Source organism: Rhinopithecus bieti, unplaced genomic scaffold, assembly GCF_001698545.2.
Source record: "Rhinopithecus bieti isolate Rb0 unplaced genomic scaffold, ASM169854v2 scaffold_81617, whole genome shotgun sequence".
Lineage (NCBI taxonomy): Eukaryota > Metazoa > Chordata > Mammalia > Primates > Cercopithecidae > Rhinopithecus > Rhinopithecus bieti.
Window position 1 is genome coordinate 1,396,885 of NW_016841754.1, and position 17,515 is coordinate 1,414,399.

The 17,515-nt window shown below is 39.0% G+C and overlaps 1 protein-coding gene across 1 annotated transcript in view; it reads right to left on the reverse strand.

Moving 5' to 3' along the window:
• RIF1 (replication timing regulatory factor 1) overlaps positions 1-17,515 on the reverse strand; it is a 62,937-nt gene that overhangs the window by 22,392 nt on the left and 23,030 nt on the right. Inside the window, 11 exon segments of the mRNA XM_017866070.1 lie at positions 1,410-1,509; positions 3,683-3,832; positions 4,816-4,923; positions 6,870-7,050; positions 7,261-7,331; positions 8,574-8,660; positions 10,420-10,520; positions 11,635-11,697; positions 13,004-13,114; positions 13,356-13,532; positions 15,047-15,164. Of these exon segments, the coding sequence (XP_017721559.1) occupies positions 1,410-1,509; positions 3,683-3,832; positions 4,816-4,923; positions 6,870-7,050; positions 7,261-7,331; positions 8,574-8,660; positions 10,420-10,520; positions 11,635-11,697; positions 13,004-13,114; positions 13,356-13,532; positions 15,047-15,164 (1,267 nt within the window).

The window sequence follows — 17,515 nt, forward strand, 5'->3', positions numbered from 1 at the left end:
ACTGAGGAACTGGAGTAAATGAATACGAAGTTTCCAAGTAAACTTGCAATATTTCTCTAAATTTGAAATCATCACAATGTAAGTCACCAAAAAAATCCCAAGGCGATCCTGATAATAACAATTTGCTTTCGGTTAGTCTTAATATTGTTTCCTCTTCTCAACTACTTTTAAAAATCTCCCCATTACCTGAATTTTACAGCAAGAGGAACTCTGGCTCTGTTTTGCATGGACATGGAGTGGAAAAGACATTTGTAACTGTGGGCTTATAGTTCCTGAATTGGATATTCGGTTAAATCTAATTTCAGAAGTACCAACATAGGTAAAATTATGTCTCTATGAAACTTCAGTGGCTTATAATTTCTGACATTATCTGTTATACAATCTTGGTATACTTACGGTTTTCAGAGATAAGCCTATTTTTGACACACTGAGGTAATCAGATTAGGTCCTGGTCAGCCCAAGAGGAGAGCTAAGATTGGTATGTCAAGAACATCTATAACCTATATTTCTACGGGACTCAGGCCAGGATGCTCTGACCTATAATATACAGGAGCTTAAAATGTTACTCCATATTGCTACTTAGTAAAAATTCAAAAACCAAAAAAGATTCTAAGAATGTTTTAGAAAACTCATCAATGGCAGATCTTATTGGTAGATAATTTTATGTTCCTAATCTTTAAACAATAAGAAATAATATATATCAACATCAACTAACATTTTTCATTAATGACAGATTATCACTACCTATACGGTATGAACATATAAATACAGGTGGATATATTTGACTTCAATGAATCAATTAGCAGATTTTAAAAACTATTTGCTACAAAATAACTTAAAACTAACCAAGGCATATGGTTTTTAAAAATCACACAACTTGTTATGATCCCAATTGTCCAATTTTAATCGTTTACCATTTTTCAGGTAAACAGAGTTAAATATGTGTAACATTTCTGGAAAAAAATAACCAATTAACTGATCCCATTGTTTTCTTTTAAATTATAATGTCAATTCAATGATTATTTTAAATCAGGCTTGCAAATAAAAACATTTTAAGTTATGTCTAAGTTTCTTGTCCAGATAATCCTTCATACCAGATGGAATGGGTAAAACCATTTGTACCATTAGGCAATCTCTAATTAGAATAGTATTTATCTTTCTGTGTTGTAAAAAGGAGTAAAGACATTTTGTGTGTGATAGAGATAAGAGAATGATACACAGCATCTGAAAATTAAAAAGAAAAAGAGAGAGAGAACATGTATGAAAGCTCCCGGCATAGTAACTAACATGGTTAAACAAGATCAAAAGTTACTAAAATGAGGTGGCAAAGGTATTAGGACTTCCCCTGGCAAAGTTCAATAGTGCTTATAAAATACTGGATAAACAAAGGTTAAAAAATACATACTTACATTTAACTTTGGGCTGATATTTAATATTATATGGTGAAAAGTCAATACAATCAACCATTACAGTAATAATATGAATAATTCTATCCACGAGCAACAAATTCTAGAGAAGAGAATATCACTGTTAGAAACATTCAAGTACTGGGACAGTATTCAACAAGAGTAAGCAACATGAAAAAATGACTGTTACTCCCATATATTCTATGTAACGTGTGCCACAGCTTACAGTACATTAAGTGCAGCCACCCATGGCTTAACAGACATCCATTCTGAAAAATGGGTCATTAGGCAATTTCATCTTGTGGGACCATAGGGTACTCACACAAACCTAGATGAGACAGCCTACTACACACCTATACAGTCTGTTGTTCCTAAGCTACAAACATGTAGCCTAGGCACCCATACAGGTGTGTAGTTACTATACTGAATACTATAGGCAATTGTAACACAATGGTATGTATTTGTGTCTAAGCATCGAAAAGACACAGTAAAAATACCGTATTATGATGTTCTGCAACCACCTTGGGATATGTAGCACTAGATTTGTGGTCTGTTGTTGACTGACACATTGTTATGAGGCACAGGACCGTACATGATTACATATTTTTTTCAGTTAACTGCTGTTAGTCAAATACTGTACTTTCTCTTCCTCAATATTTAAGAAAAATAATTCACCTTTAAGATCCCCATAAAAGCCATCATATCAACCAATAAACTGAGACTGGAAGTACTAGGATCATAGATTCTCTATCAAATTCCTCTTGAAAATGATGTAGTAAAAGTTTTCACTAAACCCAGTGGAAACAAAACATAAAAAGAAGTTGCTGGCCAGGCCTGGTGGCTCACGCCTGTAATCCCAGCACTTTGTGAGGCTGAGGTGGGCGGATCACCTGAGGTCTGGACTTCGAGATCAGCCTGGCCAACATGGTGAAACTCCCTCTCTACTAAAAATACACAAATGAGCCAGGCGTGGTGGTGCACACCTGTAGTCCCAGCTACTAGGGAGGAGAATCACTTGAACCTGGGAGGCAGAGGTTGCAGTGAGCCCATATTGCACCAGTGCACTCCAGCCTGGGTTGTCACCCAACAATCACTGTGAGACTGTCTCCAGGGGAAAAGAAAAAAGAACTGTTATTTTTACTTTCCTTCATTCCTCATTAAATTACGTGTTAGATACAAGATGTAGAGAAAACACACACAACAAATATCATTTCAATAATCTGCATGGAAAAACAATGGTTTCTGTGTGAAGGCCATCACCAAGATTATACACAGTAATAAATAATTGAAACAACCAAAATGTCCTTAAAATAGCAGAATTCCAGGCCAGGTGCAATGGCTCACGCCTGTAATCCTAGCCCTTTGGGAGGCCAAGGTGGATCACCTCCGGTCTAGAGCTCGAGACCAGCCTGGCCAACATTGTGAAACTCCATCTTTACTAAAAACACAAAAATTAGCTGGGCGTGGTGGTGCACACCTGTAATCCCAGCTACTCGGGACGCTGAGGCAGAAGAATCACTTGAACCCAGAAGGCGGAGGCTGCAGTGAGCTGAGATCGTGCCATTGCACCTCAGCCTGGATGACAGAGTGAGACTCCGTCTCAAAAAATAATAAAAAATAAAAAAATAATAGAATTCCAAGTAATGGTACAACCATACTACAGAATACTAGACAGCAGTTGACAAGAAATAATAGAGCTATATGGATTGACTTGAAACGGAGCCAAGACAGTGTTTTACGAAAAGTTACATAATTACTTCGCAATAAGGATTTCCTTGCCACGAATACCGTATTCATATGCATATGCAAGTATCAATATACAAACGACAAGTGTAAATAGAAAGAGGTCTATTCTGGAACGACACATATCAATCTGTTCCCAACAGCTGTCCTTTCCATGAGGAAGGAAGGAAAAAGAAAAGAGACTTATATTTTCTAAGACTACAAACTTTCAAAGGGATTGAATTTAAACATCTAACAGATACATATGCGAAAGTGAGGTCCAGGACAGCAAGGTCCTTGAACTGTTAATCTAGAAAAACAGAAGCACAAGGAGATACACAGTATAGTAAAAGATCTGTTAATGATCCCAAAACATGAACCTTAGAGCCCAAAGACACAAAACTGTTACACAAAGCATACTTGTTTTCAACATCAACTTTGTCACATATAAATAGAAGCAGTAATAAGTGATAGCTCACAAATGTTATCTCCATTTACTTGAAAAGAATCCTTTAAAAACAAACAAAAAAAAGGTAGCATTAGGACAAACTCACAGAAAAGCCTTCATCTTCCAAACTGGACATTATCTTGGAAGAAAGTTCCTCACAGCACAAGTTCTCTTCTGCTGTTGCCACCAAAGCAGCACAACGAGCAAATGCTCTATATAATTCTGACCAAGTTCTAAGTAAAGTCTTCATGGTGGCCTACCAATAACAATAAAAAAAGAAGTTCTGTTAATATATACCTATGTATCAAATAGTTTCTGGAATCAATACATCTTTTAAAAACACTGCAACATTTAATGTGTCACAAAAGAGACTAACGGCTAGGCGCAGTGGCTCATGCCTGTAATCCCAGCACTTTGGGAGGCCAAGGCGGGTGGATCACCTGAGGTCAGGAGTTCGAGGCCAACATGGCGAAATCCCGTCTCTACTAAAAATACAAAAAATTAACCAGACGAAGTGGCGGACGCCTGTAATCCCAGCTACTCAGGAGGCTGAGGTAGGAGAACTGCTTGAACCCGGGAGGTGGAGGTTGCAGGGAGCCAAGATTGAATCACTGTACTCCAGCCTGGGCAACAAGAGCGAAACTCTGTCTCAAAATAAAAAACAGACTAACACAAAGTAATAACCTTCCCCCCACACCCCAGAGATCTAATCGAAGAGAGGAAATAAGGCCAGGATACCAAAACTTATCGAAGATCCAAAAGAACTTCTCTCGTCCTTCATCATTCTCCTAAGCTAATAATAAAGTCATAAACAAGTCTTATTTTAGAAATTATTGTGGGCTGGGCACGGTGGCTCATGCCTGTAATCCCAGCACTTTGGGAGGCCAAGGCCGGTGGATCACCAGAGTCAGGAGTTCAAGACAAGCCTGACCAATATGGTGAAACACCATTTCTACTAAAAATACAAAAATCAGCTGGGCGCGGTGGTATGGTCCTGTAGTCCCAGCTACTTGGGAGGCTGAGACAGGGGAATTGCTTGAACCCAGGAGGCAGAGGTTGCAGTAAGCTGAGATTGCACCACTGTACTCCAAGCCTGGATGACAGTGCGAGACTCTGTCTCAAAAAAAAAAGGAAAAGAAACAGAAAAAGAAATCATTGTGGAAGCTGATTATAAAGGATGAAATAATATTTTCAGAAAAGTAAAAATCCCTTAGAAATCAATACTTTACAATGCCTTACCACTGGAAATCGCTGTTCTGAAAAAATATGGTTTACTGGTAAAGTCAATGCACCATAGATGGCACTAAAATTATGTTCTAAGGCATCACCTTGATTTACTTCATTGGTCTAAAACAAGAAAAATAATGACGTTAGACAAATTATCATCTTATTCTAATCCTAAGTAGTAACATAACTTATTTGTAAAAAGTGGGCAAAACTGTGTCCCTCAATGATGAGATTCAAAATATGTTTAACTCCTAACCCCTGGAACCTACGAATGTAGTCTTATTTGGAAATGAAGTCTTTGCAGATATTCAGAAGGGGTCCTACTGGATTAGGGTCAGCCCCAATCCAATAAACAGAGTCTTTTCTGTAAGAGGAAAATTTGGATAGGCACAGAGAACAATACCACGTGAAGATGGAGGCATAGTCAAGTGATGCAGCTACAACTCAAGGAAGGTCAAGGATTGCCAGCAACCAGCAGAAGCTGAGAGGCATGAAGAGATTCTGCCTCAGAGCTCCAGGAGAAACCAATCCTACCAACTCCTTGATTTTGGAGAGCTGGTCTCTAAAACTAAGGGAGAATAAATCCCTGTTGTTTTAAGTCATCAAGTGGCTGTAATCTGTTAACAGCAAACTGGGGAAATTATGCACTATGTTTAAATTCTAAAAGAGATTCCCAGAGCCAACTCCAAAGTCTTCTACTATACATACACAGCATTCCAGCAAAAACTAATACAATAAAAAGGGCCTCTGTGACCGTTTTAACAGTGGGAAGCTATTTAAGACTGTAGGCCGGGTACGGTGGCTCATGCCTGTAATCCCAGCACTTTGGGAGGCTGAGGCGGGAGGATCACGAGGTCAGGAGATCAAGACCATCCTGGTGAACACGGTGAAACCCCATCTCTACTAAAATACAAAAAAAAAAAAAGAAAAAAAATTAGCCGGGCATAGTGGCGGGTGCCTGTAATCCAGCTACTCAGGAGGCTGAGGCGGGAGGGAGAATGGCGTGAACCCCAGGAGGCGGAGCTCACAGTGAGCTGAGATCCTGCCACTGCACTCCAGCCTAGGTGACAGAGACTTCATCACAAAACAAAAACAAACAAACAAAAAACAAAAAGAATGTAAATGACTTTTCTTCCAGAAGAATAGTGTGCTAGTTTGAGTAGTCAAAATAAGGGCTAGGTAACTATAATGTAAGAAGCTGCGCACGGTAGCTCACGCCTGTAATCCCAGCACTTTGGAAGGCTGAGGCTGAGGTCAGGAATTTGAGATCAGCCTGACCAATAGAGTGAAACTCCATCTCGACTAAAACTATGAAAATTAACTGGGCATGGTGACGCACACCTGTAGTCCCAGCTACTTGGGAGGCTAAAACAGGATAATCGCTTCACCCCACGAGGCAGAGGTTGCAGTGAGCCAAGATCGTGCCACTGCACTCTAGCCTGGGTGACAGAGTGAGATTCCGACTCAACAACAACAACAAAATTCCTTCGAGTTATTTCATTTTTGAGTTACAGCACTACTAGCCCAGAGAATGCATATTCCCACTTAATGATTGACAAAGAGGCTGACAAATCATAAACAGAACGTGCTGCACAGCCTGTCACCATTCCCAGTTCTGTTAAATATGTAAACTTAAGGATTTAAGTATTTAAATACACAGATTATTCAACTCTCAATAGATTCCTGACTTAAGGAAATACTATATGGCTTTGAGGTAATCACCAATGTGGCTTAACTATGGGAATATACAGCCTAGTCAAGATAACCACTGTTATTCCGTTAATAAAACTACTGAAAGAATCCAAGATACAAGAGTTTACATCTATGTGAGCCTTCTAGGTTTATAATCACTACTGAAGAAAATGAAGCTGATTAGTCCCCATTAAGTTATAGTTTCTTTACCAGTGAGGCAGAAATGCAGTAAAATCAAAAATACAAAGTTTGCAAATTCTAGCAGAAAAAATATTTACGATCTTCTATTCAAATGCAAACTTACTATTCATTTCCCCAATTGCACAAACAAAAAAAAAAGTGTATTATCTAAAATACGTAGATTTATTTCATACCTGATTAATCAATTCAGTTAATGGGGTGACTATAACACTCCACATTTTCCAGAGATGCTCCTTATTTTCCAACTGCTTTGCATTTTGATTGATAACATTTAAAACTGAGTCACTGAAAGCTAGTGGTGAAGTTGGACCAGAAAGAACACAGCCTACAAGTGATTCCAAACTGAGAAAGAACCTGAAGAAAAAATTATAAACAATGCATCAACTTTCTGGCAGGAATATATTAATTTAATGTTAACAAAATTCTAAAATAACTGACAAAAAGTTAATGAATTGTCTTTTTTTAAAAAAAAATCTTAAAGAAACTTAGGAAATAGTACATAAATAATCTCATTCATTACATAACTTTTCCAAGACAAAGTTTCAAGTTAAAGTACAAACTTACCTTTCATCTGATACACCACATTCCAAGAGATTGTTGAAAATTAATTGAATTAAGAACAAAGCTGGAGTTCCCTGAAGGAGAAAATGAAGCCAATATTCTCAAAGAATAGAACACTTGTTTTTTATAATTGGTTATTTAAGAAATAAAATTGTTTTAGCATGACAAATTTAACTTTTGGTATTACTTAAGGTATGACAACCATGTTAATAAAATTATTTCCATAAACTACACACAAAAATCAAGCTCTTGGCCAGGCGTGGTGGCTCAGGCCTGTAAACCTAGCACTTTGGGAGGCCAAAGCGGGTGGATCACGAGGTCAGGAGATCGAGACCGTCCTGGCTAACATGGTGAAACCCCGTCTCTACTAAAAATGCAAAAAATTAGCCAGGCAGGGTGGCACGTGCCTGTAGTCCCAGCTACTTGGGAGGCTGAGGCAGGAGAACGGCGTGAGCCCGGGAGGCGGAGGTTGCAGTGAGCCGAGATCACACCACTGCACTCCAGACTGGGCAACAGCCTGACTCCATCTCAAAAAAGAAAAAAAAAAAAAAATCAAACTCTTCAAGTCTAATCATAGCTGTTTCCTCTACACAGAAAATCAAGGAATGATGAGATTCCAGATATAAAAGAACATCAATCTAAAATTTACTGGAATCCCAATGCCTACATCCTAGAGATATTAAGTGCATTTTACATTAGCTTCCAATATTTGTGGTAGTAACCAACACTATTATCATACATAAACAAATACGAAACTTTCCTTTTGGAGCCATTTATTTAATCCAGGAAAATAGTTTCTTCATTCACATAGCAGCATATTTAACTCTTTACATTAACTATCAGTTTTCCTTTAATTTGGTCAATATACTTCAAATCCAATACTCTCAGAATTTTACATAGGTTATCTTTTAAAAAAAAAAAAAAAAAAAAGGGAAATATGGCTGGGCGCAGTGGCTCACACCTGTAATCCCAGCATTTGGAAGAGCAAGGCGGGGAATCACCTGAGGTTAGGAGTTCAAGACCAGCCTGACCAACATGGAGAAACCCCGTCTCTACTGAAAATACAAAATTAGCCAGGCGTGGTGGCTGTAATGCCTGTAATCCCAGCTACTCGGGAGGTTGAGGCAGGAGAATAGCTTGAACCTGGGAGGCGGAGGTTGCAGTGAGCGGAGATGGTGCCATTGCACTACAGCCTGGGCAACAAGAGTAAAACTCCGTCTCATAAATAAATAAATAAATAAATAAAATAAAAAATTAAAAAAGGAAGTATAAATGTTTTTCGCCAATCTTCATCATATTACATTTAAGATACTTGCATTAAGAATATCCATATTAGCAACCTGATATGCTGGTGAACCTAATACTTTCTGAGGAAGACCTTTAATTGTAATTTCCATGAGGACCTATGAGAGATAAAAGGTTTTACAGTAAATTAGCCGTAAAATATTATCTAATAAAATCTGAGTGTTAACTATATCTCTAACAATTACAAGTAACGTTCATTCATTAACGTAAATATAATCTCATCAGTTAAAAAAGATCAAATACATTCATTTGCTAACATGAATATGTCTGCATCTGTTTTAAAAGTTCAAATACAGAAATATAAAAAGCAGGTAAAGTCTTTAATCTCCAGGGATAATCAATACTTTCAGTTCAGAGTCTATTTTCCTAGACCTAAATTTCTGTATATGTAAGTACACAGAAAAACACACAACTTCTTGGGCAGTTGGTTATATACACACATTCCTTTAAACTATTAAAAGTCATTACAATGTAAATCACTAATGATATTAAGCTCTGCAACTAACCTTCATTTTACCTTGTTACAGAGTTTTTGCATCAATATAGAAAAATACTGCTATATGAGTGCCCATTATTTAGTCAACCATTTTTCTATTAAGGGACCTTGAGACTATTTCTATATTTTTTGATACTACGAATAGAAATTCTGCAATTAATTATACTGGTACCCAAAGCAAATATCCAAAGGACTGCTATTAATAGTTGGGTTCAAGATTGCCAAATCAAACTGACTGAGCCTACCAAATTGCTCTCCAAAAATACTACCACACTGGTTTTTTTCTTTTTTGGGACAGGGTCTCACTGTTCTCCAGGCTGGATTGCAGAGGCACGACCTTGGCTCACTGCAGCCTCAAACTCGTGGACTCAAGTGATTCTCCTACCTCTGCTTCCAGAAGAGCTGGGACTACAGGCATGTCACCACGCCTGGCTAATTTTTGCAATTTGCCCAACTTGACCTCCCAAAGTGCTGGGATTACAGGTGTGAGCCACCATGCCCAGCGGTAATATACTGGTATGAACACGCACTACGTAACTTAAATGTTATAAAAGTTATGTCAGTGAAAATACATTCACATACTGTCATCTGAAACAGATTAATAATAGTAGACAGTATTAGTTTGTTCCTGGCCTACAGTACTTTGCATGTATCAACTCATTTAGTCTTTAACTACTGCTACATTCCCTCTTTACATAAGGGGTTAGGCAAAGCCAAGGGAATAGATAAATTGCACAAATTTATCCTAATAAATAGTTAGGCTGGTATTCAACCTAGTCTGCTCCAGAGCCCTTGCAATTAACCACTATGCTATACTGCCATAGAACAAGTAACTGTCAAAGTATATAAAGGAAACAAAATTAGAATTTAAGGGTATTGTTTGTTCCATTGGAGCTTATTCTGAGACGCTCATATCATCAAAATCATAACCAATTCACTTTTCTTCCTGTACTACACGGGTTAAAAAAAAAAGTGTTTTAATACCAAAGTCATTCTCTTGGTTAGAAACAAATTTAGAACAAAGTACCAGCTCACTATTAGTGGTTTTCAGCAATCTTGTCGTAAAATTAAAGGACATTTGAGTTTCTTCACTTCAAGTTTCATGTCCTTTACCCTAGTTTTTCTCTGTACGGCAGGTATTTTTTTTGTTATCACATTGAAGACTTTAGTGGCTGTTGTTATAGTCACTTTATTAAAAAGGTTTCGAATGACTCTATAGTTAATAGAATGGCACTTACTGCAACAGGACTAAACTGCTGGTGAATGCTTGATATAAAAAATGTCTTCCCAAACTATCTTCGATATAAAATTTAACTTCCGAAAATGGTTTTTAAAGTCCAACATATGGGTATTATACTTACCAACGTTTTTGATACAGGAAATACTTCAGACTTTACTATGCTTTCCAAAGACTTTAATAAGAGAGTCAAAACTTCAGAACCTGGTTTCTCTTTTTTGTTACCTATCAAAAAACAAAAAGGAGGATATAGTTTTTTTTGTTTGTTTGTTTGTTTTGAGCTGTCTTGCTCTGTCACCCAAGCTGGGGTACAGGGGCACGATGTTGTGCCAAACTCCACCCATCTCAATTTCCCAAAGTGTTGGGATTACAGGCGTGAGTCACCATGCCCAGCCGAGAACAGTGTATTTCTTTTTTTTTTTTTTTGGAAGGAGTTTCACTCTTGTTACCCAGGCTGGAGTGCAATGGCGCCATCTCCGCCTCCCGGGCTCAAGCGATTCTCCTGCCTCAGCCTCCTACGTAGCTGGGGATTACAGGCATGCACCACCATGCCTGGCTAATTTCGTATTTTTAGTAGAGGCGGGGTTTCTCCATGTTGGTCAGAATGGTCTGAAACTCCTGACCTCAGGTGATCCGCCCGCCTTGGCCTCCCAAAGTGCTGGGATTACGGGCATAAGCCACCGCACCCGGCTAGAAGGGTGTATTTCTAAGCATGTAATTTTAGAGATGACTATACAGAGAGCTGTAAAAATTTATTTTTTTCTAAATCAACAATAGTAAGTACAGTTGACCCTTGAACAACACGGGTTTGGACGGCATGAGTCCACTCATATTCAGATTTTCTTCCATCCCGGAAACAGCAAGTTCTACCCCTCCTCTTCCCTCCTTAGTGTACTCAACGTAAAGACAAGGATATAACCTGGTTCCACTAAATGACTGTGTTTTCTTATGATTTTCCTAATATTCTTTTCTCTAATTTACTATATTGCTAATGAACACAGAACACAGCATATAATGCACATAACATACAAATATGTGTTCATCAGCTATTTATGTTATCAGCAAGGCTTCCAACCCCAATAGTAGGCTATCAGTAGTTAAGTTCTCGGGGAGTCAAAAGTTATATGTAGACTTTCGACCATATGGTGGGTCAGCACACCTAACCGCAGTGTTGTTCAAGCATTAACTATAAATTAAAGCCTGGAAGCTATGGTAATACAAGAAATACTTTTAAAATACATTTTATGTACTGCCAAATAATTCACTGGATGCTAAAAAAATCATCTGATCACCACCTGTTTCAAAAAAATATCATTTGATCAGTGTTAATAGTGCTTACCTGATTCAGTAACTGACTTCACCAAGCTAATTAGCTCCTTCCAGATAGCACTGACAACCACATCTGTCAAACAAAATAAAATTGAGTATTTTAAATGAAGTACATGACTATGTACTATGACTAACACTCTCCCTTTACTTCCTTACACTAAAGAAATAAATTGAACAATATTTAATTTTCCTCACGATATTCAGCCCTGTAGTAAATTTATAAAACACTATCACTTTGTTTTTGTTTGTAGAAACTAAATATGTTTATTTTTTGAGATAGGGTCTCGCTCTGTCCAGGCTGGAGTACAGTAGCACAATCATAGCTCACTGTCATCTCAACAACCTGGGCTCAAGCAGTCTTCCCACATCAGTCTACCAAGCAGCTAGGACTATAGGTACATACCACTACCCCCATCTAATTATTATTATTATTATTTTATTTTTGTAAAGACAGCATTCTCACTACATTTCCCAGGCTGGTCACAACATCTGCCTCAAGCAAACCTCCCACCTTAGCCTCCCAAAGTGCTAGGGTTACAGGCATGAGCTACCATGTCCAGCCATAAATGTGTTCCTTAAAACAACTAAAACACGTTAACACTGAATTGTATAACTAAGGGTAATTGCTTCATCTTTTTTTATCTTTCTTTTCTGAATTGAATGCCCACTACTTTTGAGGGAGAGATTGTTCACAGAGATTCAGAAGGATATCTCACAACCAACAGAAAAAAAATTATGTGATTCACTGTGATTCTTTTTCCAACCAGTTCCAACAGCAAACAATTTTTGAAATTTCCTTTCCTCATTACTTGATAGGCCATATAACACAGAAGTTTAGGTACAGATACTAAAGCCATAGAGCCTGACACAGTATTACCACGTATAAGCGACTTCGCACAACTTATGTATTTCCTGTATTACCCAGTTTCCTCATTTGTAAAATGAACTAACATGGACAGTTACTGCCAAAATTAAATGAATGTATGTAAAGTTCTTGCACAATCTGGCCAGTAGGTGGCACCATAGAAATATTTTCTATTTTATCTTATTTTTTATTTTTTAATACTGAGTCTTGCTCTATCACCCAGGCTGGAGTACAGTGGCATAATCTTGGTCACTGTAACCTCCACCTCCTGGGCTCAAGCAATTCTCATGCCTCTGCCTCCCTACAGGTAACAACACGCCCACCTAGTTTTTGCGTGTTTTGTAGAGACAGGGTTTTGTCATGTTGCCTAGGCTGGTCTCAAACAACTGAGCTCAAGTGATCCACTCACCTTGGCCTCCCAAAATGCTGGGATTACAGGTGTGAGGTACTGTGACTGGCCTATTTTTTCTTTTTAAACACACATTTGAGCAAATAATAAATCAAATTCTCTTACCGGGGGCATCTTTTCCAACTGCAACAAAGCTATCATGAACAGCAGTGATAAGTGTATTTGCATGTTTGGAAAAAAAAGAAGGGCTGCTGATTAAGGGATGATCCAGTGGCTCTGAAAGGGGGAGAATAAAAGATAATTATGTAAAACAACAGATTTACGAAATACATTTCTCACTATAAAACTTTAAAACATCTATTAAGTAGGTGTGTTTTCTATAAAAAAAGATTCATATTTATTTCATACACAACTATAAAATATTTTGGCTGTGAAAAAATAACACTTCTCCTCACCCCAATGCAGTAAGTCCTGGACTGTTTTAGTAATTAAAATTATTCTTAAAATATTGAAATACCTAAGCTCAGCACAAGTTTATTTTGCTTAGCAAAACTCAAGGCTTCTGGACCCAACAAGAAATGAAGCAACATTTCAAGTCCCAAAAGTTGAATGGAAGGGATTGTGGCCATTCCACCTAAATTCGAACTCAGGTTCATTCGGGGAGTTCCCGGGGCTCCATATGGGGAGGAAGCACCTTTAAGAAAAAAAAAAGGGTAAGTCATACAAGCTCATTTTATATTAGCTACCCAAATGCATATATTTCATTTCAATGAAACTTTTAAAAACAGAGTTTAAATGTCTCAGGCATTAATCCATATCTTGAAATATTAACATGCAGGTATTCTGTAACATAAATTTTTAAGACTCAGATGGCAAATATAAAATAATACATATGAAATAACTGTCTTTCAATGATATACATAGACACTTTTTAAGTGCTAAGATTTTTTTTGAGACAGTCTCATTGTACTGTCAAGGCTGCAGTGCAGTGGTATAACCATAGTTCACTAAAATCTCAAACTCCTGGGCTCAAGCAATTCTCCCATCAGTATTCCAAGTAGCCGTAACTACAGATGGATGGATGTCACTGTGCTCCGCTAATTTTTTTATTTTTTGTAGAGACAGGGTCTCACTATGTAGCACAGGCAGTATCGAACTCCTGGCTTCAAGTGATCCTCCCGCCTCAGCCTTCCCAAGTGCTGAGATTGCAGGTGCGTGCCACTGCACCTGGCTGAAGTGTTGTTTTTGTTTTGAGACTGAGTCTCCCTCTGTTGCCCAGGCTGGAGTGCAGTGGCATGATCTTGGCTCACTGCAACCTCCGCCTTCCAGGGTTCAAGCGATTCTCCTGCCACAGCCTCCCACGTACCTGGGCTTACAGGCGCCCACCACAATGTCCGGCTAATTTTTGTATTTTTGGTAGAGATGACGGGGTTTCACCGTGTTGGCCAGGCTGGTCTCAAACGCCTGACCTCAAGTGATCTGCTGGCCTTGGCCTCCCAAAGTGCTAGGGTTACAGGCATGAGTCACCTCGCCCAGCCGATGTGTTGTTTTTAACAGCGCTAAGATTCTGGTTCTAAAACCAACAGACTTTCATGTTAGCTGCTCTGAGGCTTTTTTTCTAATGTACCTCATATAATGTACTGAAAATGTCTTTTCTAACCACAACTACATGCTTACAACAGTACTCAGTAACATAGAAACAAAACAAACAAAAAAAAAACCAGGAAGACATAATGGATTTTTTGGTAACGAATCTAAAAATTATGAAGTGCTGGCTGGGCGCGGTGGCTCAAGCCTGTAATCCCAGCACTTTGGGAGGCCGAGACGGGCGGATCACGAGGTCAGGAGATCGAGACCATCCTGGCTAACACAGTGAAACCCTGTCTCTACTAAAAAATGCAAAAAAAACTAGCCGGGCGAGGTGGCCGGCGCCTGTAGTCCCAGCTACTCGGGAGGCTGAGGCAGGAGAATGGCGTAAACCCGGGAGGCGGAGCTTGCAGTGAGCTGAGATCCGGCCACTGCACTCCAGCCTGGGCGACAGAGCAAGACTCCGTCTCAAAAAAAAAAAAAAAATTATGAAGTGCTTCATTTCATACGAAAAACACTGAGTAAAACCTCTCAAAGCTTATTTTATTTCCTACTTCAAAACTATGGCTCTAGGTCAACAAAGCCTGATTAAAAAAGCAAAAAACAACATCTACCTCTTACCTTTGTGTACAGGAGTCATAGGATTTAAACCTGGAGATGTAGCTACATGACATGAATTGCCTTGAGGTGAGGCATTAGAATCAATGCTTATTGTACTTTGAATCAGAGGCACACAAACCTATGGGGTAAAAGAAGAGAAAACATGGATCTATAAACTATACATCTGTCACAGTTTCTAAAAGCCTCACATAATATAAATTTCATTAAATGGAGCCTTAATATATTCCATTTTACAGATCGTTTCCATGCACAAACAGGCTAAAAAATGAAATTTGGAAAAAATATGAACATTTTATTACAATTGTATTTGCCCTAAATGTGTATTACCTAAACTTGTTTATATAAACATCTGAATTGTATACATTATTGGTAGACTAATTTTAACTTTTTAAAACTCTGGAACATCATCCTAGTACCAGTCACCTGTAGTTACCAAATAAATTATTCCAATTAATGTATTGGATAAATGCAAAGGATTAGCCTATTGGACCCTTAAAATGGTAGAATTTGGAAAATTCATTATGATCCAAATTACATTACTGACAATACCCATCTTCAATTATTTCATGTTATATAAAATTTAAAACTCTAGGCTGGGCACGGTGGCTCAAGCCTGTAATCCCAGCACTTTGGGAGGCCAAGACGGGCGGATCACGAGGTCAGGAGATCGAGACCATCCTGCCTAACACGGTGAAACCCTGTCTCTACTAAAAAATACGAAAAACTAGCCGGGTGAGGTGGCGAGCGCCTGTAGTCCCAGCTACTCTGGAGGCTGAGGCAGGAGAATGGCGTAAACCCGGGAGGCAGAGCTTGCCGTGAGCCGAGATCACGCCACCGCACTCCAGCATGGGCGACAGAGCAAGACTCCGTCTCAAAAAAAAAAAAAAAAATTTAAAGCTCTTAATATATTAAAAAATTAAGAACTGAATAAAAATGGCTTAAGCATAAGTCCTCTTTTCCAAGAATGCATTCCCTGCTATGGAGCTATTTACATAAAACATAAGGACTATAGATGCGTAAGTAAAATATATCCCCCAAATCCAAAATAAGTGAAGAAATGAAAAAGATGTTAGCAGAGCTGCTCCTTTTAACTGTAAAAAAATTCAAAAACCAGGCCGGGCGCCGTGGCTCACGCCTGTAATCCCAGCACTTTGGGAGGCCGAGGCAGGCGGACCACGAAGTCAGGAGATCAAGACCATCCTGGCTAACACAGTAAAACCCTGTCTCTACTAAAAACACAAAAAAATTAGCCGGTCGTGGTGGCGGGCGCCTGTAGTCCCAGCTACTCTGGAGGCTGAGGCAGGAGAATGGCATGAACCCGGGAGGTGGAGCTTGCAGTGAGCCGAGATTGTGCCACTGCACTCCAGCCTGGGTGACAGAGCAAGACTCCATCTCAAAAAAAAAAAAAAAAATTCAAAAGCCAAGGATGGAAATAATTGCAAAAACCCAAAAGGTTTAGGTAAGATTAAACTTTATGTCTAAATACCAGTAAGGATATGCAAATCCTGAAGAATTCATAAAATCATTGTGTAACAATCAAAAAGAATCCTACAAATAGGATTAAATCACTGGTTATCACTATGCAGCCTAGAAAACAGAGGAACAAAAAATAACTGGTCCAACCTTATACCTACCCAGTGTAACACTTGATTTCTCATTTTTTTTTTTTTTGAGATGGAGTCTCACTCTGTTGCCTGGGCTGGAGTGCAGTGGTGTGATCTCAGCTCACTGCAACCTCCAACTCCTGGGTTCAAGCAATTCTCCTCAGCCTCCCAAGTAGCTGAGACTTCAGGCACATGCCACCACACCTGGCTAATTTTTTGTATTTTAGTAGACACGGGGTCTCAACATGTTGCCCAGGCTGGTCTCGAACTCCTGAGCTCAGGCAATCCACCTGCCTCTGCCTCCCAAAGTGCTAGGATTACAGGTGTGAGCCACCATGCCCGGCTGATTTCTATTTCACTGATGCTGGTTTTCTTCTCAATCATATTCCAAATCCTCTAGGGGAAAAAAGTCTCTTTTTAAAATCATAATGCTTGTAGAGTGAGAATGAGTATTTGAGTACTTGCTGATTTAAAAACATTTCAGGGCCAGGTGATGGCTCATGCCTGTAAGCCAGCACTTGGGGAGGCTGGGGTGGGCGGATCATTTGAGGCCAGGAGTGCGAGACCAGCCTGGCCTCCATGGTGAAACCCTGTCTATACTAAAAAATACAAAAAATCAGCCAGGTATGGTCATGTGCCTGTAGTCCCAGCTACTCGGGAGGCTGACGCAGGAGAATCACTTGAACCCAGGAGGTGGGGGTTGCAGTGAGCCAAGATGGGCCCCACTGCACTCCAGCCTGGGCAACAGAACAAGACTCTGTCTCAAAATAAATAAATAAATAAAAACATTTCAGGTAAAGGGGCTCCATTTCAAGCAATTGAACAATATCCCTGTGGGAAATGAATTTAAGTTATCTGCCAGTCA